Source organism: Morchella importuna (genome assembly GCF_003444635.1).
Source record: "Morchella importuna strain M04M26 chromosome Unknown Morimp01GS056, whole genome shotgun sequence".
Lineage (NCBI taxonomy): Eukaryota > Fungi > Ascomycota > Pezizomycetes > Pezizales > Morchellaceae > Morchella > Morchella importuna.
Genome location: NW_025763453.1, coordinates 141,238 through 169,082, shown reverse-complemented (window position 1 = coordinate 169,082; position 27,845 = coordinate 141,238). Strand labels below are relative to the sequence as shown.

General features: G+C 46.6%; 5 protein-coding genes across 5 annotated transcripts; 2 read left to right on the top strand and 3 right to left on the bottom strand.

Moving 5' to 3' along the window:
- Window positions 1-407: 407 nt before the first annotated feature.
- LAJ45_11112 (uncharacterized protein) lies at window positions 408-1,749 on the top strand (the record flags this gene model as incomplete). Its single annotated transcript, XM_046120623.1, has 3 exons — window positions 408-767; window positions 830-1,220; window positions 1,283-1,749. 3 exons carry the CDS (start codon window positions 408-410, stop codon window positions 1,747-1,749), a joined length of 1,218 nt encoding a protein of 405 aa, XP_045966210.1.
- Window positions 1,750-4,695: 2,946 nt separating this feature from the next.
- On the bottom strand, window positions 4,696-6,524 carry LAJ45_11111 (uncharacterized protein; the record flags this gene model as incomplete). The annotated part of the gene is made up of 5 exons (XM_046120622.1): window positions 4,696-4,829; window positions 4,887-5,444; window positions 5,502-5,791; window positions 5,847-6,045; window positions 6,104-6,524. The coding sequence occupies 5 exons, from the start codon at window positions 6,522-6,524 to the stop codon at window positions 4,696-4,698; spliced, it is 1,602 nt and encodes a 533-aa protein (XP_045966209.1).
- Window positions 6,525-17,001: 10,477 nt separating this feature from the next.
- Window positions 17,002-19,008, bottom strand: LAJ45_11110 (uncharacterized protein; the record flags this gene model as incomplete). Its single annotated transcript, XM_046120621.1, has 12 exons — window positions 17,002-17,155; window positions 17,209-17,366; window positions 17,419-17,539; window positions 17,595-17,733; window positions 17,793-17,813; window positions 17,877-18,110; window positions 18,172-18,191; window positions 18,251-18,359; window positions 18,415-18,612; window positions 18,664-18,678; window positions 18,733-18,876; window positions 18,942-19,008. 12 exons carry the CDS (start codon window positions 19,006-19,008, stop codon window positions 17,002-17,004), a joined length of 1,380 nt encoding a protein of 459 aa, XP_045966208.1.
- A 1,685-nt stretch (window positions 19,009-20,693) lies between these two features.
- LAJ45_11109 (uncharacterized protein) lies at window positions 20,694-21,333 on the bottom strand (the record flags this gene model as incomplete). The annotated part of the gene is made up of 3 exons (XM_046120620.1): window positions 20,694-20,785; window positions 20,857-20,892; window positions 20,946-21,333. 3 exons carry the CDS (start codon window positions 21,331-21,333, stop codon window positions 20,694-20,696), a joined length of 516 nt encoding a protein of 171 aa, XP_045966207.1.
- A 2,284-nt stretch (window positions 21,334-23,617) lies between these two features.
- LAJ45_11108 (uncharacterized protein) lies at window positions 23,618-25,424 on the top strand (the record flags this gene model as incomplete). The annotated part of the gene is made up of 5 exons (XM_046120619.1): window positions 23,618-23,880; window positions 23,958-24,374; window positions 24,442-24,718; window positions 24,786-25,239; window positions 25,306-25,424. The coding sequence occupies 5 exons, from the start codon at window positions 23,618-23,620 to the stop codon at window positions 25,422-25,424; spliced, it is 1,530 nt and encodes a 509-aa protein (XP_045966206.1).
- Between the last annotated feature and the right edge of the window lie 2,421 nt (window positions 25,425-27,845).

The following is a 27,845-nucleotide window of genomic DNA, read 5'->3' as shown; positions in this document are numbered from 1 at the left end:
TGCCATCATCTCTGCCCGGGTTTAGTTCGCCTGCCTAAAATGGCCATGGTGAATGTTTACAACGACGGAGCAGGAGCTTGGCCGTAAGGCTCAGTTACAGTAGGGGGCAAGAAGAAGCTGTGCGGGAAGAAAAATTAAAGATTCGCAATCTCACGAACAATCACCACCCTCGGGACGCTCCGCAGAGCTCCCTTCTCGATACCTTCCAGCTTGAGAGTCATTCTGCCGCCATCAGTTCTCGTGGTCGAATTGCGACTGAATTCAAGGCTTCGTTCGATATAAATACCGAGATATCCGCCCCCCAAAGAGTAGTCTCCTTTCCCCCATCAGCCTTCGTCTCCAACAAAGCACATCTCTGATAGCAGCTTCTTCTGGCCTTTGATCCATCCGGTATTCCATTCTTCACAATGCAGTTTCTCACGAACCTCGCCCTTGCGGCCCTCGCGATCCTCCCCGTCTTTGGCAGCCCCGTCCCCTCGGTGCCCAAGGCCGGCGACATTGTCCCAGACTCGTACATTGTGGTTCTCAACGAGGGTGTCTCTGATGCCGCCTTCCAGGCCCACACCAGCTGGGCTTCGAGCGTCAACGCTGCGTCCATGAAGAAGCGTGGACTCGAGCCCCGCGCCGAGACCTTTGACTACACCTACACTCTGGGGAGCTTAAAGGGCTACGCCGGTACCTTTGACAAGGAGACCATCGACCAGATTGCCACTCGCTCCGAGGTGGCCTACATCGAGCCCAACGCGGTCGTCGTTGCCAGTGCCATTGTAAGTTTCCAATATGATATCGATCCTGATTATATATTGAACCGTAGCTAACCCGGCAACAGACCACCCAGTCTCCCATCTCCTCGTGGGGTCTTGGCTCCGTCTCGCACAAGTCCGGCACCGGCTCCAACTACATCTATGATAGCAGCGCAGGCTCCGGCGTCTATGCCTACGTCGTCGACACCGGTGTCCTGACCACCCACAACGACTTTGGTGGCCGCGCCGTCTGGGGCTACAACGCCGTCTCCGGATCCAGCAACACCGACGCCAACGGCCACGGAACCCACGTCGCTGGAACCATTGCCGGCACCACCTATGGAATCGCAAAGAAGGCCACCATCATTGCCGTCAAGGTCCTTGGAGACGACGGTTCCGGCACCAACGCCGGTGTCATTGCCGGCATCAACTGGGTCGCCTCCAACGCCCAGAGCAACGGAAGAACCACAAAGTCCGGTAAGTATACCCATCCATATAGAAGGCGAGAGATACAGGAGACTGACACTGGCCCCCGCCAGTCGCCAACATGAGTCTCGGAGGCTCCTACTCTGCCGCCGTCAACAGCGCCGTCAACAACGCCGTCGCCGCAGGAATCACCTTTGCCGTCGCCGCCGGAAACGACAACGCCAACGCCGCAAACTACTCCCCCGCCTCCGCTGCCAGCGCGCTCACTGTCGGCGCCATCACCTCGTCCCTCGTCCGTGCCTCGTACAGCAACTACGGTTCTGCCCTCGACATCTTTGCCCCCGGCTCCAGCATCACCTCCACCTGGATTGGCAGCAACTCGGCCACCAACACCATCTCGGGCACCTCCATGGCCTCTCCCCACGTTGCCGGGGTCGCCGCGTACCTGATTGGCCTCGAGGGCCTGTCCACCCCCGCCGCCGTCCGCGCCCGCATCATCGCCCTTGCAGGATCGGGACTCGTTACCAGCCCCGGCACGGGCAGCCCCAACTACCTCCTCTACAATGGAAACGGTGCGTAAATGAACTCCCCCAGGCTACCGGATCCGGATGGACGACCCTCCCAGATGGCCCAGGACTTTCCTTTCCTTCTCTTCTTCCTTTTTTGCTTCTTCTCTCTGTGTTTTTTGGACGATGGTGGATATGGCTGGACCTGGACTTACTGGAATGTTTCTGCGGCGGGGGGTAGATGCGGGAAATGCAAAGAGTGGGTCATGTATTCTGTGCAGTGATACGCTTGGAGGACTCGAGCTGTGGTGTGGCTGAAATAAAAAAGTGTCTCTTCTGATGTGGATGGTGCGAGTGATTGTGTGTGATGCGGTGTGATGTGAGTGGCTGCGGTGTTGTGATGAGTGTGTGTGTGAAGACGAGTGGAAGTGGATGGATGGCTGTCAGGTGCGCGTTGCAGTGTGCTGGTACCCGTGGAACGCTGCGTGTGTGTATATATCTGTGATCAGGAGTAGTAGACATCTCTCTCAAGCCGCAGAGCTACATGTATGTAACTCTGCATATGAGCCACACACCGCCACACTACAGACCCAACAAGCAACCTCAAGTCACGGCATCCACCCAATTCCCGACTAAGACAACAGATGACCCAAACACGGCCATGTAGTCACATCCAGCTAGATCAGAGCTTCTGGGACCTGCGAATACGACGCTCACTCTCACTCTCACTGCAGGTTGGTCAGGGTTTGGGTTTCTTTCTAGCCAGGCAGCCAGACTACTACAGGAGGGATGGTGAGAATATACCAGCCATGCCTGGCAGATGACATAGAGACGAAACATATTACTTCTAGCTAACCATGGTGTGGTAATATAGCGGGTTCGGAGGGCCAAGCACACGCCTACCGTCGTGGGTTTAGCTTACACGTCTCTATTCCGGTGGGTGTGTATATATCAAGATGCGTGCACGTGGTCTACATGTTGCTGTTCGTAGTCCCTGGGACACCACCTCCCGCCAAACCCTTCCCGCCCAACTACCCAACCCTACCACACCCCTTCTCAGAGCATACATGACACCCACTCGGAAGTTCCACGTCTCTAGTACTAGTGCCCACCAGCAGCATAACGCCCAGTCACCGCCACACACTCAACTCGCGGCTATCTCGGCCGGAGACCTTTTTTTGTTTGATTTTCTCTCCTTCCGTGCAGGTAGCGCATCCATACTCGGACACCGCACCGTTTCTGGCAGCGGTCGGCGTTGCAGCGGGGGTCTTGGCGATGCTGTTTGGATATATGTGGGTCTTGGCAATAAGACCTGCCTATTGCCAGGGTTTTGGATACCGGTGGGGTGAAGTGTGCTGGGGCCGGTGGACATCTGGAGCGGGCGAGTGGGTGCAGTGCGAGAAGGTGCTAGTGGGTCATGAGGTATCACTCGGTCGAGGACTGCCCCTTGGTGTCGTTGAAAAAAGACTTTCTGTGTATAGCGTAAAGCTAACAGTCGGGGGGGTGGGTTCTTGCTATCATTATCATTTGACTGATCCCGCAGCGAATCACACGCATCATTAGCAACACATTCATTTATAGCTCCGCTTGAAATGTTCAGCACGGGCTTACTCTGACCGTAGGATTTTGCACCAGCGCAAACAGGCCGAAACCACTAACGCATCCATTCCCGGCTCACCCGTATCCTTTATCTACGTTTAGAACGAACTAGGCACGACGCCCCTAGACTCCGACCATCCCTCCCACGAGGGCGGTGGCCGTAACCATACCCTGAAGGAAGGCTATGGATTAGTTTCTAGAAGTGTCTCCTATCTCGCAGTCGCAAAACTCGCATCGCTGGTGCAATCCTCGATTTCTCCTCGCTCGCAAGGAGTAATACCTATGTATTCTCATATTACTCTCATTATTTGAAATACCGATATATTGGTATGGGTTAGGGTTGTTGGTCCACCTGGAGCAGGTACATAGCCCACCAGGTAGCGCTCGCCTAGTTCATCAGTGTCAATCATGATATATCCCCAAATGCCGAAAGCCCAGACAAAGTAGCATTTCTAGGAACAACCTTGACGCCTGTAAGCCCATCCGTTTCCCACTACTTCGGCTTCATAGGTGTCATAAAACAACGGTTGATTTCCAAAGCAGCTACTTCTATGTGTCCAGGTAGCCCGTCCCCTTGATACATATAGCCTGACACTGTAAAATCTTATCCGTGTTGGGTGTCTGTTGTTCCGAAATCTCGATCACAGATAATCACTCGCTGTCGCTGCTGCCCGGCTGTGGGGGCCATGCACGAGAACCCTTACCCATGTCACTCTGGACCCGAAATGCCAAGTTGTAGACCAACTAAGCTTCTCCAGTGTCGCACCGAACACGTGCACATCGCTACACCATAGAGCTGTAAGCTTCGATCTTCTACTTAGTTCAGTTGGCAAGCCCCCAAGCAGCCACGAAAATCCGGGCAGATTGGGGGCTTGCTTCTTTTTGCCGCCCTTCACACTACCACCCTACGCACAATCACAGCCCATCACTCACCCTCCGTTATATATGTTGGCATTGTTCTCATTAATTAACAAGTTATAAATAAAGCCCACTCGAAAGAACTGCACTCTAAGGATGTTTATGTCTTCATTTCTTCCTTCGAAAGGAAAAGTGATTGGTATATCCTATACACAACAAAGAAAGTCCGATGCACTTCTACCTTCCCGTCCCACTATATTACAAAACCACACTGATAATCAAATCCGTCCTTGCATCTCGGCGTCATCTTCCCGTAACCCACACAAACTTATCATCATCTGTACTTTATACAATCCATGATCAAAGAAAGAGACTCATGGAGATGCGTACGAAACCACAAAGGGAAAAAAAAGAGAAAATAACAATGATCGCCAAATTTTGACCAGGTCTAACAAGACTCATGCCGACAGCCACAACCTCGCTCCAAAACCCCTGACATTACCCAAAAAGAAAAATAAGAAATAAATGAAACTCCCCCACACACTTGGCTCATACTGATTCATTTACGCGTATGCCTTGTTTCCAGCAACTCGCTCGTCATGTTGAGCCTCGGCGAAGACACCGGCGGCGATGGCCTGTTGCTCTTTCGAGACGTCGACAGCCTCGTTCCTGCTTGCAAGACCATGGGGAACCCATTCTATATCATGTTAGCATTGTTTTTTTGATTTGATTATCTAGAATAAATTCGACTTACTGCTAGAGTTCCAAGGGTTGACATTAGTGTCGTTGTACATGTCCTCGACCTGTTCCAATGAAAGGCTGCTGCTCTCGTAGAGGAAGAAGTACACGATAACGGCAGCCAAAAAGTTACATCCGGCAAAGACGTATCCGTATCTGTATCCAATAGCCTTGGTGATGAATGGTGTGAAGAAGGTCAACAAAAAGTTCCACATCCAGTTACCGGTTGTTGCGATGGCGCTGGAGTGAGATCTGGTGCGAAGAGGGTACATTTCTCCGACACAGACCCAGGTACCGGGTCCCCAGGTCGAGGCGAATGAAGCGATGAACATGCAAGCGCAGAGAATAAGAACACCACCGATAGATTTTTCAGAGGGATCCTTCTCGCTACCAATGGCACCAAAAATCAAAAGCCAAGCCATCTGCCAAAGAGCACCGCCGATAAGGGTCTTGCGGCGTCCGAACTTCTCAATAAACCACAAACCAGGGAATGTACAGACGACGTTGACGGCACCGAGAATAATCTGAGTGGCGAAGGAGTTGGAGATTCCGACAGACTTGAAGATACTCGCACCTATATTGTAATCAGCTTTGAACTGTTTCATTCATTTGATATATAAATTGGGCATACCATAGTAGAAGAAGTAGTTGGCTCCGGTAAGCTGCTGGCAAACCATCAACATGAAACCGAGCAGAGTCCGGTAAAGAGCCTTGCCCTTGGGATCGAAACTGGAGAAGAAACTGGCTTTGCCGGCGGCAGCTGCCTCACGGACAAGAGCTTCGATATCCTGGTACTCGCCCTCGATAAAACCCTTCTTGTCCCTGTTCTTTGCACCGGCGATGAAGCGGAGAGCCGCAAGACACTCCTCGTTCTTGTCGTTTGCAAGAAGCCATCTGGGGGATTCGGGAAGGAAAAACATTCTATCACAGGTTAGACACAATTCAGACAGGAAGAATGATTGACAAGATTTCTTACCCAACCATAAGGGAACTGGCCCAAAAGTAACCGATCGCAAGAGGTCCCCTCCACTCGCCGCTGTTGCTGACACGAGAAGTACCCAAGTTGACACAGTATGAAGTCAAGAGACCACAAGTGACAAAGAGCTGATAACTGGCAACCATCGCACCACGGACCTGTTTAGGGACCGTTTCAGACACGTACACAGGAACAAGTGCTGGAAGATGTTAGCTTTATCCCTATGGAATCAATTTGGACTGCTTGAGGGGGCATACATGAAAGTGCACCGATGGCAATACCACTGAAAACACGACCGATGATAATTTGATACCACGCATGCTGAGCTGAGATGGAAATAGTATTTCCAATAAAGTAGACGAAAACAATACCAATCATAGCCTTCTTTCTTCCGAATGAGTTTCCAAGAGGACCAGCAATCAAAGCACCGATGAGAGCACCGATTGAGAGCATTCCCACAATGAGACCCTCTCGAGTCTGACTCCAGGCATAAACACCCAAACCGCGGTCCTCGGCGAAACGTTTCATGAAATCCTCCATGATGATGAAACCAGAGACTTGACCAGTGTCGGCACCGAAGAGAAAGCCTCCCATGGAGGCAACAAGGCCGAGAATCATAATGGGCCCGGAGACCACAGATCTGATCTCATCAAGACGAGAAGTAGCTACAGCAGACATTGTTTGTGATGTTGATAGGAATTGAGGATGAATAGAGGTTGAGGATACGCGGGGAGAATAGAGTATTTAAAGAAAAAAAAGATGGAGAAGAAGAATGTGGGTTAATAGGTCCAGGGTGGGGGGGGGGGGGTGACCCACGGGGAAACTTACAGTAGGACCACAATTCACTAGGGACCCTGGCCAATGGTGGGGTGACGTACCAAAGTGGATAGGTAGTGGGAAAAAAAGGTCAAGTGGGAAAATTGGGAAAAATGAAACAGCAGACAATTCCTGGTCCCGAGAGGCCGAAAGCTAGTTTGTGACATAGAGACCAGACCAAGAAGCTAGGGAGATGCCTACATCCTTTGAGACATCCAAACCTAACGGTGAACATGATCATGACTGCAATGATGATGACGATGATGGCAAGAGATATTTTCAGCTCTTGAATTAATTCGGGAATTGATTTAATCTACTGAAACAGAAGTACATACCAGGATTTACGCCTACACCGAGAATTGTATCCACGAACGCCCCGCCAAATAATACACGTCTCCTCAGTCACGTCGTGACGCTTGGGATCTTCTTAATTTTCTTTTTCTTTTTCCCCACAGTACTTTCCCCATGCAACATAATCCCTTAATTTTGCTTTCTGTCCCTTTGTTCATCTCTAGTCCCGTTGAACCTGCATTCAATTCACCCGTCCTAAAAGACCACACTATCTTACCCACAGATGTCAAGAAATTAAGATGCTTTACCCATTGTAACAAACGCAGTTCTACGAGGGGAAGAATTGGTGGCGATTAAGCTGTGGAACGGACATACGAGGTGGGGACGAGATCTGGAGGGGATGAAGTGGGATGTATGGATGCAAGAGGTTGGCCCCTCCGGTTGATGTCGAGATGTCGAGTGACGAAGTGGGTCCGGACAAGGCACCGACACGGAACAAATGCTGTCGGAGGCACAATAATCCGATCCGCCTGCCGACAGCGCCTCCCACGTCACTTTGAATTTGAGATTGATCTCCGCCAAGCCCAGACCTCCGATCCTAGCTGAAAACCTCACGGAAAAATATTAACGAGGATTCGGTCTCGGCATCAAGCCTTTCATCAAAACTCTTGTCGATGTGAACTCCGTAGTCCATATCCGATGGCCCCCGAGACAGAATGTAGTCTTCGGCCGGCATGCAACAACATCAAAGCAAAACGAATGTACAGCAATTCGAACCCCTCCGTACGGCCGTAACACATCGATAGATCTAGAAGTAATATCCTATGCCGCCTCTACCCCTCCAAGAAAAAGATTCCAATTCACTGATTACTATACTACATCTGATTCACTCCTACTATCTACATCAAGTTGTGGTCACTGGCCCGGCCGGTTGCTGACTGCGCTTAGTGAAAGAGTGGCCATGACATGAGCTTTTTCAACCTCCTCCAAAACAAAATGCAGATCTTTTCTATTCTTCAACACACCTATGCGGCGACTAGCCCAAACAAATCGCCCTAACCAAACAAAAATGTTTTATCCGAAAAAAAAAAGTGGCCTGTAACTGATCCATAGGGCAGCATTTCGCGAACTTCCTTACGATCCCGTTAAGATTAGTTTGAGATGGAAGGCTACTACAGCTACTGTACTCTACCTACATACATGGCCCCTGGTATAAAATAATTCATCCGTCACCATCTTTCGCCTTCGATATTGTCTCCTGTCTTGAATCACGGAATCTTCAGGCTCAATCATCAAGCATGCGGTGATTTTTTGTATTCTCCCTATCAGTTTGGCCGATCCCAGTCGTACCATATCACGTCTCCGGGGATTTCAGACGGATGCATGCAAACCAACCTGCAAGAAAGCTACGGCGAGATCCCGGCCGGCATGTATGTAGCGCGCTGCGTGGTGTGCGGTACCTTTTTCCGATCGATCAGTCACCACCCGTCGTTCGCACTGGCTTCCGAGCCATGCTACCCCTAACCCATAGCGACTAAACACTTCTTGGCATTTAAACCCTAAGTTGTTCCGAGATGCCGCTAGAACACCGGCCAAAGGACCGCAGCTTCCCCTGGTTCAACCACGGAACTCTTTTCAACAACGATATGAAAGGGAACAAGTCTAGGGAGAGAGAAATATCACTTCACACGCTACGAAGGTGAATCTAGTGGGTCTCCGTGAGATTTGATCCAATGATAATTTTCAATTGAAAATTCCATCACGTCAGAGAACTCGCCGGTTTGCCGGTAACGTCTCGATACCTAGGCTCCAGGACTTGGAATCTTCAGGGTTCTCTATGCCGCGGTATTTCGAGGATTAAATGGTAGAAGGGTGAAGAAGAAAAGTAAAAAAAAAAAAAACAAGATAGTGGAAAACAAAACGGAATCTAATCAAACGGATTTTTTTTTTCTCATTTCGCCGGAACCCTCATCATCCGACTGAAAAAAAAAATAAAAAATCTTCAAAATCGAGGTTTCAAAACAATCAGCTCATGGAATGGACTAAATCATCTGCCCAAATTTCGTTACATCTCCCGAATACGTACAGAGAAAATAGTAGCAACAGGGCCCTATCCTCCTACTGGATGATCCACCACGTTACTTCCAGGTACTTGCCAGCCAATCATTTACCTTCTCCTGTACAGCTCCACTCAAGCGTCATGCGCGGTTAGTCCAACCCGTTGGAAATAATAACTCCGATACAAATTCACCGACAGATCCGACCCCTGTCTCTATCTAACCCTACGGTTCCTTGCAGAACGCACCGGGATGGAAAAACTTATCCCCGCTCTTTCACATCACTATACCCAAAACGTAGCTATCGGGCAACAACCTCCACATTTCTTTGAGTAAAAGAGTTGAGCCCCATTTCTTTGCCCATAGGTTGCATTCTCTCCACTCTTTCTTAGTCCCCTGGGGAAATCTTCTTTGGTTTTCCCCAGTGAGGGGGATAGCTACGTGCTTCAGGCGCGGGGAAGCGGGGTTTAGACGATTCATTGAATGACCGAATGAGCTGTTGTCGGAGCAGCTTTTAGAGGAAGGAACGGATCAAATGAATCACGTACTACGGAACGGAAAAATTCATCTCATTCTCCCTATCGGCATGTTAAAATGTCGGATAATTTATTTGTTACTTTTTCACCCACAAGGGAGAGCGGTTCGTTTGGCACAATGAACGGTCACAGATTATCACTCGATCTTGAGACAACCACAACACGACGTGTACTACCGCTTTAGACCCGGACACAAGAGCGTAATTAACTCAAGAGCACTGGCCACTCATGAACCACCTATGAAAGCCGAACCCCGGCATACAGGACACTCCCTATTAACCATACTCCCGCATAGACCTGGTCCACGCAAACAATCAACTGAGGACAAGATCTGTATTCTGCATTTTTCCTCCGCGGATGTCAATTCAATTGATCTTTAACAATGGGATTCACGTGACTTTTACTTCTCCCAGTCAAGTACATCATAGGATTGCAATGGTATTTGCCGCTTCATCCAAAATTAGGATATTCTTAGGAATTGACATTTCGAGCTTTGTGAAATTGCAAGCTTATATTTCATCCGGATGCAAATGTCTCGGATAAAGCCGAGCACGTGAGTTGAAATTTGGTGTTTAAGTTGTAGCTAGGCTACATGTAAGCACATACCAATGAGGTCACAGAATAGCACGCGTTTACATCACCCGTTCTGTGCCATACATATCTGGGGACGGACCCTGCCCTTAAGTCACACGGACTATAAACCAGGAAAGGCACTGAACGACCTACGAAATAGGAGAGTTCTAAATAGTTGTTAGTGCTCTTTTCCTAGCTATGTTCTGGGACCTGTCAAGCCAGAGTGGTTCCTTCAACACGAAAGAATTGTCAAGTATTGGATATTCGATGCGGCCTTGTTATGCAAATTGCAACCTAGCGAATATACTTCAATCCCCCTTCCCCCCGATTTCCCCGAGATACAAGCAGTAATAAAACAAGACTTAGACTACTTTGTTATGAGGAAACGGTGAAAACGGTTCCAAGCTTTGAGTATGGGGACCGGAAATCGGAAATGAACTTCAGCATCAATACCCAGAATCAATTCGCGCTGTGTCGGTCGCCGCTGGTCACCATAAGCTCTTTACAGCGTACAATATCTTAGATTATCTCCAAAGCGCGCGAGCCACACGTATTCATCATCAATACTCCATTAGTACAAGCTCGGGCGATCTATTAGACGCTTCGACTTCACCACTTTGTCGGTTGCACGCGGGCTCGCGCAGGTCTGCAGATACAAATATTTATCGAGATTAAAAACCAATACCCCGCGGGGAAGCTGTTTTGTAGGTACTCGTAAATCCATACATACAACGCCAGAGAGAGAGGGATGTAATAAATAATTGATAACCGAATTTTCCAGAGACCAACTTGTCAAATTTCTTCATGGGGAACATACGTGTACCCAGTGTGTCAGAATTAAAATGATGTATATCTTGATCGAGCTTGTTTCCATATCTTTTTTGTCGCGGTGTAATATATAGATATAGTGGCCACCTGTGATACTTATGTATGTTCTTAGGCATAAAAAAGTCCTTAGGCATAAAAAAATACCCCGTACCCAGAATCCGAATTTTATAAGTGCGCTTATGAAAGCCAAATTGTGCGTGTGAGTCCCCCTCCTTAATCAAGGGTCAAGAATCACGTCATTTCAGAACAATATAGGGACAGACGATCCTATTATTTCTATCTTCTGGCCTGTTTATGTAATGTTTCCATTAATAAATCTATTACTTTTCAATATTATTAATTGATCCATGCCGATCACCCGGAGACCTGGTCGTTGATCAAAAGATAATCTTGATCTAATCTGATGGATTATACGATCAAGATCAAACGGAGTGATATCGTATGAAGCAGGTCTAATCTTCTGTTGGGAGGTTTACATTTTCGACATATAAACTCTCACCAGATGTTGAGACTAACCGATTGATAGCTTTAATGATGAACGCCCCGGGGATTCAAGACCTCCGAACTTGATAGGAAATTTCAAATGATTACGCAAAAACCCTAAGTGATTAATAAATGTACATAGTAGAGTCCTGCACGTATATTATAGAACAGTTATCCATAAGTCAATACTACATGTAGTGATGGGCACAAGCTCAGGGTATACGTAGGGCTCGAGCTAGCTCCGGCTGTGGAGACAAAGGCTTGTGATCGAGGTGTTCGAGCCCTAGAGCTTAGCTCGAGCTTAGGCTCTAGCTCTCATGTTTATAGCTAAAAATAGATCTTACAGTAAGTCGGCATATAGAGTTCACATTCAGGATAAATAATGGAGAATATTCTCATGTAAATCACCAAGCGCTGGCTTTCTCGAACCATTACTAACGCTTCGCTAGGCTCAAGCTTTTTGGATATGGGCTTGAGCTGGCTCGGGCTCGTCACTAAGACAGCTCGACCTGGATCGGCTCTTGCCCATCACTAGTCAATATCGGTATTTGGCTTTAAACGCTGAACGAGCGCTAACTTTGGCAGTTCAAGCCACGTTATCACAGATTCTCACTCGCGTTTGTGTCTTGGCGTCATCAAGTAACATATGTACATTATTAACGCGGTTCGGGTTTTGGGCTTTCAAACCCAAGTGTACAACCTGGCCACCCGCATATTCGCATATAAGATCAAGGCTTTTCAGTCTTATATATGAGTACATGCATAGATAGTGATGGCACGAGACAAGTTATCTCGAGACTTTTGGCAAAACAAGACGAGACCTTAGGGACAACAAGACGAGACAAGACAAGACTGGTCATAGATGTCTCGAGATTTGTCTCGAGACTTTTTTGGCTTTTTTCTACCACACAATTTGATATTGCAAACTCCTAAACCAGGGTTAGGGTTTGGTAACAAACTTCCGACTTGCCTTTTCTAGCCTTTTCTGGCATCAAAGTCACATGACCACGAAGTCTTGAGACTTTGTCAAGACTGGGCCATTTTCTCGAGACTTTCGAGACCAGAATGAAAAAAATACAAGACAAGACAAGACCTGTCCAAGTCTCGTCTCGTCTTGTCTCGTGCCCGTCACTATACATAGAGTCCGCTGTAACCGATTTTTATCACTTTTGATCTTCTCAACTCCCTAGCTCAGGCTCTGCCCTTATTGTCAGTTATATATATATATATATACTTGATTCTCTACCAGAATATTCCATGTCCCCAGGGACCCGCTAAACAACTACCGCGGCCAGAAGTCTGCACTGTCCACCAACAACTCGATTACCCCCGAAAGGCTATACTAATTAATTTAATGAAAGAGTATATCAAACAAGCCCATTAGAAAAATCTATAGAGAGCTACGAGGCGGGAAATAGTCACTATAACCTCCACCCAGTACTTACAGATCTCTCATTCTACATAGTAAGTTCTGGCACAAAGTAGGTGCTTTCCGGACCCTTTAAGAATATTAAGGAAAGGCGTTGTGTACGTGTAGTCACAACAGCACCATGTAATTAGAGATTCCTCTTCTATGTAGCTATTAATCCGGAACGAACAAGGAATTGCATCAGAACTATAATCTGGGAAACCATCACCCCTCAAAGTTTTTCGAATGATTAGCGATCGGTATTATTATTAGTAAGCTGTCACAGTGGTTGCGTGTGAAAGCTTCGCTCCAGTTGGTGTAAGATATTTACTTGATACAAGAGAATGACCACCCCGCCGGGTACAAGCACATTCAAGAACTCTGCTATTGGGCGTCTCATAAAACTCTGAAAGCCTGGGTTGGTTACTGTGCATACGAAATGCGCATGTGCAACGAAATAACAAATACAGAGTGACCGCCCGTGTACATACGCTATCCGAAATTCGAAAGGAAAGTATATCATGGTTGAGTCTCATACATTTCAATTGAGCGAGACAGTGGACTGAGATATTTATTAAATTTATTGAAAACAAAGAATTGACCGATCCTCCGAAACCACATGTCTAAACTATATAGTCTTCCTCATTGTCACCAGGAATGTCTCCTATTGGTTGCAGCGCACTACATGTATTTCTAATATTGATTGCATATCATATTTCGACAAAGAACTACTCCCGAGATGGAAGGGAACTGGCATTAAAAGGCGTGTAGCTATTGCAATTGATGGATATAAAAGAACAAACACTGACAGAACTACAACTATATTTTTATATATGAAGGTCGAATTCCCCTGATACCATTTTATCATGAACTACATGTACATACTAACGCTACTCATTGAATGACTTGGGGTGCATACTAAAGCTAATATATCACAGATTACATATAAAGAGAGATGGAGACGAGGTTTAGTGCGTTTGGATGACCCAATAATCCAGAATGACAGCAATAATCTAGCTAAGAAAAATTACTATCGCAGTACTGCCTGTACCTTCATTTCCTCACTACATTTAGGCAGCCAAAGGCCGCACTCCGCTTGTAAGTACTAAAACTTTTTTAGAATTCAAACTCAGCTAGCTCCATAGTAAGCGAAAGTTCGTCTAAAAACACCGATACAGTGACTCTCGAATGCTTGATTACCATATGCATACCTGCTAGCTAGACAGACATAATCGATACTCCAATACAAACACATTGTATATGAAAAGGCCTGAAACGCGCGCTACGACCCACCCGCAAACCGTACCCATAACCACACAAGTCATTGTTCATTACGATCATTAAGTATCCATAGCTAAAAAAGAAATTGGCCCCAAAAAACCGCTCCAAAATTGCTCAAACCCGATATATATAGTACGCCCTTAGCGCTGTGGTGCATAATTCATCTGTCCCTGGGTTTGGGGCGCAATATAGCTCATCTGCTGCGGCGCCGCATACCCTCCCATCTGTGCCCTCGCCCGCTCTCTGTCTCTCACCTCGATATCCTCTTGGATCAACGTACAGCTACTGCAGCAAAGGTGTCTACAGCAATCGCCCACCCCACTTCCTTGGAGGTTGTATCTGTATCTAATCTCACTCCGCTGACGACCTGAACCTGAGCCGCATGTGCAGAACCAGAAAAAACACTGTTTAAATAATAATCTATTAGTATCAAAGCTATAGCTGAGCGTGAGCGTACTAGCAGAGAGACACTTACGGCGAGGTTTATACACGACCAATTCTTCAAGGTTGAAGGTGAGGTCCGTATCCGCTCAAGAGTTCTACTGTAAAGAACGCAGGGGAGGCAGAATCCCAGAAGACCTGTTTATGTCAATTTTATATCAGTAAAGCTGCCCCACAACACCATCAAGTAATTCAAGTGGTAAGGTAGTACATGTCGACAGGTCGTCGAAGCAATCGCACATGTCATGTTGCCACGGGCCTGTGGGTCCATGCTGTGGTGTATAGTGTTCCGCAAGCTGCTGGACAGGCTGAGCATGTTGAGGGTGAAATTGCGTCTGCATTTGCATCTGTGGTTGTTGTTGCGGTTGCGGTGGCTGTTGGGACAGTGGATACTGATATATCGGCATTGAGTTTACTGGTGTTGGCATCGCGGGTACAGGGGAGGCAGCGACATTTGTGGTGCGATTCTTCTGATAGTCTGACATTTGGTTGTGGGTGTTCATAATTGAATCTTGAGGAATTTATACTGAAAAGAAACAGAAAGAGGGGATGAGACCTGGGTGGTGGGTGGTGACCCTCTCTTATGCTACAGTTATAGTGCTCGTAATAAGCACGTAGAAAGATTCATCACACCCACAAAAAAAAAGGGCCAATGCAGCTTTGGTCTGAACCGTAGATTTCGGGGATGTGGGGATGTCTTATGAGTTGACCAGTAGAGTAGAGTACAACAGCAGTCTGCATGCCTCAATAATTGATCACAAACACAAAAAACGCCACATATATAGCGTACCAATGCAGGTACTAACAGAGTACTCGATACAGTCAGTTACACTTTGTTGAAATATATATTTGATCTTCTCTGTCTCGTATAGATTCGCCAGTTATTATGGAGCTGATATATCTGGTTTCTCTCACTTATTACCCCGTACACTGGATTTGGACTACGCTGCCATACACATACAATTCCCCCATTTGATTCCTCTCCACGCTCCACTTTAAATACCTACATGACTAGACGCGCCGGGGCTGAGGTTTGGTTATTCAACGTTACACGATGCATGTACCATGTAGCACGAATTCGCGAATGCAACCAAAGAACCAATCGAATGCCATAGAATAAAGCGGCGTGTTAATGCACGCGGAGATTGCCTTTGGTAATAGGTAAGACATATGTATTACAACATGACAAACGTCTTAGATCTTATCGAACTACGATACCTAGAGTATGTAGATTCTTGATTTATTCGCGTATTCAAACTTCCCTTTAGTTATGGCATCACATTTGTTAGACATCGGACGAATCATTTTCGCCGTTCCTGGACCGTCATCGACGTTGGCGCACTGGCGTCGGTGGTGCAGTGCGCGAAAGAATTGTTGTTATTGCACTAGCCCGTAACACAAACTCTACAAGACAATGCCACGGAGTATGGTGCGCCCAGTCATAAATGTAGTCAAAAATTAGGGCAAGGTTGAGGTTGAATAACTTTTTAACCAGGACAGATATCAGAAATCGGGTTGGTAAATTTGAAGTACTAGTAATGAAGAATAATTTTACCAATCCGATTTTTGATATCTGTCCTGATTAAAAAGTTATTCAAGCTTGAAATTCGGTATTTTAGTATGTAAAAAGCGCCAAGACTGAGCAAAGTGGAACAGCATTATACCCATTTATACCCTTAAAGAAGCAAACCCGATCAGGCCATGGCAGTGATGCAGCAGAAGGCCCTCTCTTATTGGCCCATGAGGCCATATTGCAGCCACAATTGTTCCACTTCTGTATCTTCTGTACGCCACCCCATCACCTTTATGAGTGTGCGCACCATACAAGGATAAATGTCTACAACAACAAATTGGTGACACCTCGTTCAATTCTTTAGCTGATACCAGGACTTCAAACCCCCGCCCGCGAATTTAAAATAAAATTTTAAAAAAATATATCGGCTTCTAATTATCTTGAATCATATTTTTTTCGAATTTTTTAGTGGTATTTTGGTTGACTTTTGAGGGTTGCTAGGGAGGAAGGAAGTTGACCGCCTCAAGCCACCGAAATTGCTCTAAAAAACTATGTAATAAACTCACAAAAATTCACAAAAACCCTCTAGGCATATAATTAATAATATGTCTGCCCATTCAGATCCTTCAGATTTTTAAGTTGGAAATATGTGAGAATTTTTGTGCACACGCTAGTTATTATATATGGCATTGTAGACATTTATCCCTGTCCTCCGTGGCATTGTAGTCTTTTACCAGTTCCTTACTTATCCAATAAATCAATCTTTCGCTATGCATGTATTTAAGCCTAGGGTGATAGTATCTATATCTAATCCACCATCAATCGACCCAGAGCCAACTATAACCTGGTTAAGCTCGAGGATCTTCTTTCTTTCTATATCCGGTGCTCCAGATACCAAATCTTCGCCATATGTATCTACACATAGTCACTAATCAACCTCTCCAACTTTCAATTTCCATAACTCTCCAAGCACCCCCTCCGTCTTACTTCGGACTGCATTATGAAACATGACGTTCGTCACGAATTCCTTCGCACCATTAATCTTCCCTGCAGTCTCCCTAGCAAAATCGCAGTCCACATACCTGCATATTACTTAGAAAAGGGTTCAGTCAACCGGATTAAACACTTCACTTACATATCCTCGATATATGTGGCAGCGAAGACTGGAACTTGGTTCTGTGCTAGCACTTCTTCATCGTAGAGCTGTGGCCAGTCTTTATATTCTGCAAGGTTCTCCGCCACTTCCTCCATCTTGTGGAGCTCTGCAAAGTCGCTGAACATCCATTGATATATCTGCTTTCATCAACCACCGCCACGAAGTTGATAAGAATAAGCGGAAGATTACCATTTCGCCAGTGAAGTAAACAGGCTCGGTTTCGTCGACTTCCTTCATGTCCTCCCACGAGAATATTGAGGGCTTACTAGTAGCATCTAATACCCTTTGGGCGGACCATCGTGATGACTCACTGCATAAGCGGCAAGGTTAGCTGTAGGGTAATACTAAAAGATGTGGAAACGGACCCCTGGCAGTAAATCATTTCATGGCCGATGGCGTAGATGGGATTCGTGTCGAAGCTTTGGTGTGACTCAATAGAGGAGAGGGTTTTGTAGGTCAAAGCTCCAAATTGGTTAAGGTCACTGGCCGCATTTTGGACAAGGACTAATGGTTGTTAAATCGAAAAACGTACATCCGTTACAGCAGGGGGTGCTGTTACTCACTATGAACAGAATCGATTCCTCCTGTCCCGAAGTCAGCGCTCATCTAACAGAACAGAAGGGACGAAACGAGATGGAGGGCCATACCATGTCCCCCAAACGCCAAACCCAAACTCAAAAACCTCTCCGGGGTTAACATTCCCTCGCTCGGCATAAACACTTCATTATTTTCCAGATACTTCATAATATCCCTTACCCTTTTAATATCTCTAGGATATTTCTCATAATATACTTTGTTTCTGGATTTGACCTTGAGGTACATACGCCTGTATACTTCATCTGGGTTGTTGACAAGCGGGGGCATCCCACCAGTGGTGAACACTAAGAGGAAATGAGTTGAGGTACGAGAGCATAGAGTTGTAGAAAAGGAACTATGATGTACCTTGTTTAAGACCTTCGGGACTATGGCGAGGAAAGTATCAGCATAATATAGAAAACCAGAGGGTAAAGGATTTACATACTGAAGTGATAGATAAGTAACCGCACAAAAGCCCCCAAACGACTGCCCGATGACCGACCACTTCTCACCCTCCGGAAGCAATGATAAACGTATAGCCTCACAATCTCTCACTGTAAAGGTTATCAGGATTAACTTCATCTCCAATTACGAGGTGAGAAGGATCACCGATATTATCTGCCCTGAAAAGCTTCACATAATCTGCTTGCTCTCGCACACTGCCCTGTTTCGCTAATGTGAAGGAAGAAATCGGTGTACTCATTCCCGTGCCGCGTTGGTCAATATATAAAACTTGATAGCCCTGCTCGAATAAGAAATCTGTTACCGGATGGGAGCTTGGAGGACCACATCCGAAGCCAGGGCCACCTATGTGATTGTCAAGACATAAGTTTTCTTATTCATTCGGGGCGTAGGTACCTTGGAGATAAATGACTACACAGTATAGTAAGCATCAGAAGCTTCTTAGGCTTTAGAGAGCTTACGGACAGTAAGGAAGCTTTCCCCCAGCTGCGCCATCATCATCCTTCTTGTTTGGAATCGCGTTTCTCGCGAAAATCTTAATACTACCCTTCCTTGGATTAAAGTAATCCAACGGAACCTGGAACCATCTATCCACTATCTTAAATCCTCCTTAATCAAGTTGTTGGTTAGGTGATGTAAGATATAAGTACGAAGCTGTGGCTGGAAACACGAACCAGTAACCCGATATGTCTCACTCTCAGCCAGCAATTGAAGCGCGGGATAGATTTTTGTTCGATTCATCTTGGACATGGGGCGCTTGGATCCTATGGGTAAGGAGGTTATGGGCCTTGGGAAACCGCCCTGCCGGAATGAGAACATTCAAATGAAGCTTGCTGTGGTTGGCTGGCTGCCGGGTTGGTGAGAGCGGGGGTTGGAGGTGGTATGGCCATCAACCCTAACCCTCCTATCACGTGATCTATGGAGATGTAGTCAAAGGAGCGTTTCTAGCAAACAAGCCGAGAGTGGATCACATTGATAAGTTTGACTTTAGGTGCTTAATAAAAGAGACAGTAATTACGGCGAATACATAACGGGATTCCAAGAAAAGGAAGCTTGCAATTGTGTCTCAATAGGAGTAACGTTAGATGACTTCCCTAGCCACTTAAGCACCCCCTCACTCGAACAGTGGATGGTGATTGGGGAAATAACAGTACAGAAGCCGGTTATGACAAACAACCTTGAGTGGGGGGGTGTTCGATTAGCTAGGGTAGTCAGGCCAAGCATCATCAAATATCACTCGAATATCTAGGTCTTGTTATTAGTTCCTTGAAGGGCGATTTGGTCTTTGGCCCGGCAGTAGACACCCCTAAGAAGGCTGTAGAGCTCGAAATGACATACTCAATTTCTTCGTCGAGCAAGCCCAACGTTCAATTTATACATGTGTTCCTAGCCTGGCTGCAGAGTTGGCAGCTAACCATTCTTTTTGATGCTGTACTGAGAGCCCAAGACTGCGTAGGGAGCTCGTTTGGAGTAAATCATGTCCAGAGCAGTCGTAAATTATAAAATTTTAATATTTTGAAGATTGATAGTATTATTATTAATTCGTTTATGATCAGATTAATAGTGTTAATAATAAATCAGATCCGCCCAAAAGCCAACAGTGAAATTAAGATTAAATCGTAGACGGAATGCTTACTGGTTCCATTTCAGACCGGTTCCGGAACTTACGCCCACTGGTGTTTGTAAAAGACAACGAGAAACACATTCCGTCCAGACCCCATCAACCCAAAAAGGTATAAATGACCACCAGAATTAATATAATCACTACAAGTAGTCCGCCAAATCTACTCCTCCCTGATATCATTTCATGAATTCGAGTAATAACTCACCTAACACATGCATTTTCTTCGATGCTAACCTGCATGTAAGTGCTACTTTAATTCAGAACCCGCTGGCCAAACCGCTTCCACTCACTTGCAGCAGGATTAGAATAAATGTTTAAAATTGCAAAAACAAGAAGCAAACATTAGAACAATAAACAGCCTGAACCCCCAAAAGACAACCAAGGAAAAACAACAAACGAAATAACGAAATGCAAGAACAATTCCTGTTGCATCTTGTCCAGTGATAGTACAATACACAACGCCTTTCCCCTGTATAATAACTTCAAACACAGTGGTAATCATGTGCAGAAGGCTACAGCTAGGGGAAACCACCCGGGGAATAAACAAGAACGACAAATAAGAGGAACTTCCCTGTAGAATATATAGCGGTTCACCCTTCTCTCCACGAAATAAAGTTATAGAATGACAGTAAGTTTTCATGCAAAAAGAAATCGACCAGAAAAGTACTCCGTAGGAATATCATAAAACGCCTTGCCAGAGACACAGGTAGTAGTATGTACCGTACGGCATCTTTCGGATCGATTTCCATATACAGAATGCTTTGCGCCGTGGAAGGAAGGGTAAAATAAACAAAAAGTGTCTTCACGAAGGAGGGTTCAAAAAGAAATGATAACACCGCGATTCCAAACCAAAAATGCACCTCTGCCATAATCCAAAATAACGCCGTCCCAATGCTATGGTTGATAAGAACCTCTCAGTTGCTGCCCGCAGCAAAAGATATTATGTGGTGGATGGGGGTACACACCTAAGCCCTGAGCCCCATGAGCATTTGCATCATCCCCTTAAGTTCTGCAAAACCCTGCTGAGTCTCGCGTCTACTCTCCTCAAATAGACCTCTCAATTCTCCGATTTCTCCCTTGAGTCCCTCAACATCTCCCTTCAAACGTGTTAATTCTTCTCCAACCGAGCGTAGAGATTCTGATGTATCCCGGGTGTGTTCCTGAACAAACCCCAAGGTCCGGCCCGAAACAGCTACCTGATCAGATATACTGTGTACACTCTCCGAGAGATCGAAAACATGATTGGCTAGTGCATGCATGTTCTGGACAGGATTATAACGTTCATAATCCGATAGAAAGTGCTTCCGCCGAGTCATATGTTCGTTCCAACGAAGAATTTCGCTAGCAGGAATAGGTTCAGTGGGTACTTCAGAGTAGTGGTTCGAAGGGCTCTCCGATGTTGTGGAGCCAGGGGATGGCGGTGAGTGCGGATCTGTGTTCATTTTGTAGAGAAAATAACGATATAAAAATGTGGTTAATAAATTTGTCGGTCTCGGTTTTAAAAAAATATAAAAGGTGTAATATTGAGTGTTAAAATATGTACGTGGCGAATTTTCGGGAAGTTACGGCGGGAGTTTGGCGATCTTGAATTTTGGGTGCGAGTTGTGAATGGTGGCGAGACTGCGAACTGATTAATTGCCGACCGATGAGCTGTTAGCCGCGCCATGTCTTCCTTCCATTGCCGTTTCATCGGCTACTTTCCCCCAAGGATATCGAGTCGAGATTTACCTGATTTTGAAGCTGGATATGAGGAGATTATGATGACGATGTGGATTTCTTTGCAAAAGCAGTTATACGGTCGTTCGTGTTGGTGGCATTTTGTCGTTGGTGTGTGAAAGGGAGAAGAGGAGAAAATGGCGATGAATGAAGGGGGTAGGCGTGGCAGGAAAATCTTGGCAGACAACAAGAAGCAGCCAATATGGAGAGGGGATGTTTCACCCGGGGCGCAGGAATAGGTAATAGTAACATTAAGCAGGTTATTTCGGTTGGAAGACAACCGGCACTATCACAAACACCGACCTGGTTCTGATTCCGATTCAGGTCTTGGGATGAGTACTGTAACTAGTGAGCAAGAGAAGGATAACTGCAAACTCATCGCTGTCTAGCTGATGTCGTATGAATCATGGCACTAGAGCTGTGATTAGAGAATTCACCTACGTGTAGTTACTTACATACACCCAGGCAATAGTACTGCTTTGAGTTCGCGAAGTGGGAAACCCATGCAGTTTCACCTTTGCACTCACTTCTCGACAGATGCGCAAAAGAGCATTCACACATGAACGTCTCCGCGAGTAGATATCTGTTGTTTCTGATGTTTCTGATAATATCTTCCATAAGGGCGCAACCCCAAGCCCTAACTACACTCCGAAACGTGAGAAATCAAATAATACATGTCTTAACCAGCAAACGCAGATGTATTAGTCAATTATACATAGCTCGAGCGAGTTATAGGTTATTTTCTTTCTTTAATTCATTCTCTAGCGGATTGACACAGGGTTTCAAGCCCCGGGTTTAATTAGGTTGTTGGCACACATGCTGACTACATTTAGGCCCTTTGTGCAGGGCGGTCATGCCAAGACTGCCAAAAATGACTCTCTGCGCAAAGGCCTGCTGGTAGAGATCGATAGGGCTAACCCGGTAAACAGAATAGGACATATTATATGGGGTTGATGAGAGAGTAAATGGTTCTATGGCATAGCAGTAGTCTAAAGTCTGATGTTGCGCATATGCGCATCTGTATCTCCTTCTCACACTCAGGGTGCACTTAATCCAAATTGTTCGTGGCCTACAGGTTATTTTGGATTTATTTTTAGTGGGTTGTATTGCAGCTTAGCACGCTCAATCCGACTAAATAGAAGTTTGAACAATCTCTTGAACTGTACCCAGATACGTAGAAAGTACATGTATTTACATAAGAACATGTAGCGCTGCGAGCACATCATCTCTGGAATTGCGGGTGATAGTTGGTGCGCCAAGACGAATACTAGATGGTGACTCAAGAATAACTAATAAACTGTCTCCATGCATCAATTCCAAAACAACCAGCAACAAATTGAATAATTTGAAAGACCACAGAAGAATGTAAGAGATTAATTAGATTCTATTTTTTTTCTTCTTCTTTTTTTTCGGTTGTGAAGTATCATTTCTCGCCGCGTAATTAATTAGATAAGCTGTATGTAGAGTTGCTCCTCGCTTGGCACTGCTCACTTGGCACTGAACCGAAACTAAACTGCCCAATCAAATATTCCATGCTTCCCACACTGTCGAATCATTTGTCGGTTTCCCACCCTGTAATATTCCGATCAGTCCTGTTATGCCATAACCAACCCCTTAATCCCCACGATAGACTGCTAATATCATCACCGTTACTCCCAGAATTCCAAGAGTAGAAATCTATCACGTTTGATTCCGTCACTCGAGTGCTGAGATTGGCCCTTCAGCATGCGACTTTAGCCTATCACATTCGCAGGTTACTCAACGGGATTCTGAGGTTCTACAAAGCGAACTCACGAGATGGATCGGGAAGGACGGATCTGAGGATTCAGGAACGTGATTGAATTTCCCGAGCTCATTGAGGAACAATTGGACGTAGGAAGTTGACCCTGGTATGTTCCTCGGAATCCCGGGGATTCAGGATCATTGTTAAATAGAGCCTTCAAGTCCCTCGTCCGTTTTGTTTCCTCTCCATCTTCTTTCGAAAGTTAAGAGCACCAAGGGATTTTATCTATGGCTACCCTTCGTTATCTTGTTCTTTCGCTGTTGCCGTTTTCGGCTTATGCTCTCCAGGCGCCTGTTGATACCACAACATGTGGCGGAAAGACTTTCACTTATCAGGAGCTGAGTGGGTACGGATTTGTGCCGAGCGACTTTAGAGACAAGTTCGGGGACACTCTGTCGTTTGGTTCTGGGATTGCTATTGAGCGGAGCTCGTGGAGAAAGACCAATGGGAGTTATGACGGGATCTTGTGGATGCTTCCTGACCGTGGCTGGTAAGTTGGTAGTGGGCCATTATTATTAGGAACCTGCTACCGTCGAACAATCATTGACAGGCCAATCTTGTGTGCAGGAATACCGAAGGCACAACCGCTTACCAGCCCCGAATCCACAAGTTCAAGATCTCTTTCAACCCTGAGATAGCTACTACCCCCTCTCCTCCCAACCTTCACTTTAGCTACCTCGACTCAATCCTCTTCACCGATCCCTCGGGTAACCCACTCGCCGGACTCGACCCCACTACCTCACTTCCCTTCTCCAACTTTCCAAACCTTCCCGCGAGTAACTTTACCGGTAACGGATTTGGCGATGCTGGCCCAGGCGGCGTGAGAGTCTCCCTGGATCCCGAGGCGGTAGTCCTTGGTAACAAAGGTTTTTGGATCAGTGATGAGTATGGCCCGTTCATATATCACTTCGACGAATCCGGGAAGATGACCCAGGCTATTAAGCCCCCGGCTGCACTTATCCCCATGAGAAACGGCGTTGAAGAGTGAGTTGAAGAGATTTTCTTTCTCCATCGGTGTTATCGAAATGTACACTTACACGTCTCTGTGTAGCTTCTCATCCGACAACCCGCCCAGATACGACCAGACTCTTTCCCCGAGCCCGATTGATCCAACTTCTGGGCGATCAAACAACCAGGGTTTTGAGGGATTGACGGTCTCCGGAGATGGCAAGAACTTGTTCGCTTTGCTTCAGTCCGCAACAGTGCAGGATGGCGGATTGGAGAAGACTAGTAATAGATACGCGCGGATGCTAAAGTACGATATCTCAGAGGACGACAAGCCGAGATACGCCAAGGAGTTTGTCGTTCCACTGCCGGGGTACACCGATGTAAGTTAGAAGTTGTCTAAAGTACAGATGTATTGGGAGGCGCGGGTATGGCTGACTCTACTCCCAGCCTTCAAAGAAGAAAAACCCTCGCACAGCTGCCCAATCCGAGATCTTCGCTGTTGGCAGGAATCAGTTCTTCATCCTTTCCCGCGACAGCGGATACGGCCACGGTGCCGATGGAACCGAATCTCTCTACCGTCAAATCGACGTGTTTGACATCACAAATGCTACTAGCATCAAGGGCTCCAAATATGACTCTCAAAACTCTTCAATCACCACTTCGTCTTCGAGCGGTGTTCTCAAGTCTGAAATCACGCCTGCGACATACTGCCCTTTCATCAACATGAACAATAATGATGAGCTTGCAAAGTTTGGTTTGCACAATGGCGGGGATCAGGGCTCAAGCTTGCTCAACGAGAAGTGGGAGGGCCTAGCAATTGTTCCCGTTGATGGCAAGGATGGAGATGATGATTGGTGGTATGTTATTGCTGTCAGTGATAATGACTTTATCACTCAGAACGGTAAGTCCGCTGCCGAGAAAGAAGGAAAGAAAGCCCGCCTGAATGCCTACTGATAATTACGCATAGGAACCTACAACTTTGGGAGGGACACCTACGTCGACTCGTCAGGCTACAGCCTTGACAGTCAAGCCTTGGTGTTCAAGGTGAAGCTTCCAGACCATTCGAGACCCTTTGATAGGTCTTAGAAATCACGATTGAGTGCGGGTAGTTATTGCGTGGGTACCCGGGCGATCATCCATGTGTTTTGAAAGTTATAATTATGTACTCTAGTGTACAATAGTTTTACTACTTATTAAACCACATAAATGTGTCGGTATCATATAAATAATTAGCTATGCTAGTGTAACTGTATGTGGTTCGTTATATATTGTTCCTAGCCTAGCAAACTAGACTACACTGTATTTCTCGACATACGTATAGCTACATTTATCCAGCATTCTAGTATTGTGTAGTAATGTTTCACAGCAGCAAAGTCCAGGATCACCAAGGTAGGGATTAAAACTGATCTCTGGAATTCAGCATCATACCCGTTTCCGTTTCACGAACAATTCCGGGCCAAAAGAGTTAATCGATCGACCTTTAGTGGGGAATCCGAGCCGCCGGGCATAGCTTAAAACATAATCTCTCTTGATAATAAACCGTTTAATTTACCTGGCCGTTATTGGTAAAGTGTGAATGTTAGGGAGTCTAGAAATATCTCACCGAAAATTAGTGTGGTCGAGGTGAACAGGAGGAAAAGCTCGACTCGGCTTGTGGATGCTTGTTTTGAGCCGACTTGTGAAAGTTCGAGTGGCTCGAGCCTCGCTCAGGATTTTCGGTGATCTCGGATTAGTCCATGGAGCCATTCTAGAACACATTATGTTGTTTTATAGGGTTAGGGTTTAATTATAGTAGTGACCCAGCGGTGTTATGTAGTTCGATATATGGTGCATATAAACACATGGTGGGAATATATGCGGAGGAACAATATCTAAGAAGCTCGAGGCGCTGACTCGGCTCGTCTGATCCAGCGCCGTCAAAACCCCAGCTTTTCGAGCCTCCAAAGGTGGAAAAGCAGTCTTCACCAGCTTAAATCCCGCCCCGCAAAAGGTATAGTACATAGTGCCTGTATTGTCTCGTCGTTTGTCTGAAGACGATACTCAGAAATCGAGAGAATAACCCATGGCCAAGCTCCCGAAGCCTTTGCCCGCCCACACGTAGTACATACACGCGGTAACTCCTTGAGCAACAGCTTCCCCGGACGGGTATCGATCGATATACCGCTAGGTACTCTAGGACAACATTGGAGAAGTTCTGTCATGGCCATAGAGGCCCTGTTTCCAACCCATGTTTTTTTTTTTTTTTAAATCAGTGTTTCATTTATTTCTGGGTACAAGAATATCGCATGGAGCCTAGGCTATGGCGTGAACAACACCCCTCCCCTACCAAACCGCCGAAGTGAACAGGACAAAGGAGAAATATCAGTATACATGAAGCAGACGCTGAGAAGAGACCCTGGCAATCCTCCTACTGGCCAGCAAACTAAGAAATTCGGACGTCCCCATCTGGGGCGGTGTACTTTCGTGCCAGCTATGCAAACTATGGCAGGACATAAGAGAGAAGAGAACCAAGGAGAGCAGAGGGGGGACCCCTTTGGGAGTCGGGGTCGTGACGCTTATGACCGGGTTCTTGGGCCTGGTGTGGGTGTGCGTGGCCTAGGCCGAGCTTGATGAGAGAGAGGTGAGGTCGGAGTCTGAGGATAGATCATAAGGTGGCGACATGGGCGGGCCCATTTGTGGGGGGTACCCGGTTTTAGTGGCTCTTATGTATGAGGAGAGGGCTGCTAGTGAGGCGGGGGGTGACCAGAGGTCATCTAGAGATTTTGCGAAGGGTATGTGGGTTACCCTCTGGGGACTGCGCTCAGGGCAGCGTAGGATGGCGTGTTCGAGGTCTTCGTCTTCGAGAAGGCATCTGGGGCATGTTGGGGAGAGGTTCTGGGTCATCCATGTTGGGTGAGCCGCTAGGTAGCTTTTGTGGGCGCGCATTTGGCATATGCGACCTGCGATGAAACGGTCGAGTTTGAGGTGGGGGTGAGGGCGTGTGCTGATTGGGAACTTATAGTAGTCTGGGAGGGGGTTATTCCTCCAGATTTGTAGGGTGTCTCTCTTAATGGAGAGCGCCAGGCCCGGGTGGATGGTGTTGGGGTTCTGGGAGAAAGTGGGGGAGTTGGTGAGTAGTGTGTGGCAGAGGTCATCTATGGGGAGGCGGGCTACCCCTCTCCTGGTTGAATTCCAGTTGACAGGGGGGTTTGGGCGGCCTCTTAGTAGATGTCGGTGAGAGGTCTCTCTGTAGGTGGAGAGTGTGTGGAAGGAGTCTGGGGTGCGTGCGGTGACTGGGTTGTACGCGGGGGATGCGGCCTGGATTCTGGCGGCATATCTGATGCGTAGGGAGGGGATGTAAAGGGCGAGCGGAGGGAAGGATGTTTCGGCTTGTAGGATGGAGAGGGGGGTTGATCTGAAGCAGTTGGTGACCCATCTGAGAACTGAGTGCCAGGTGGTTTCGAGCCTTTTGAGTGCTCGGGCGGTGGGGATGAGTACGGAGGCGCCATATGTAAGCATGGGGAGAAT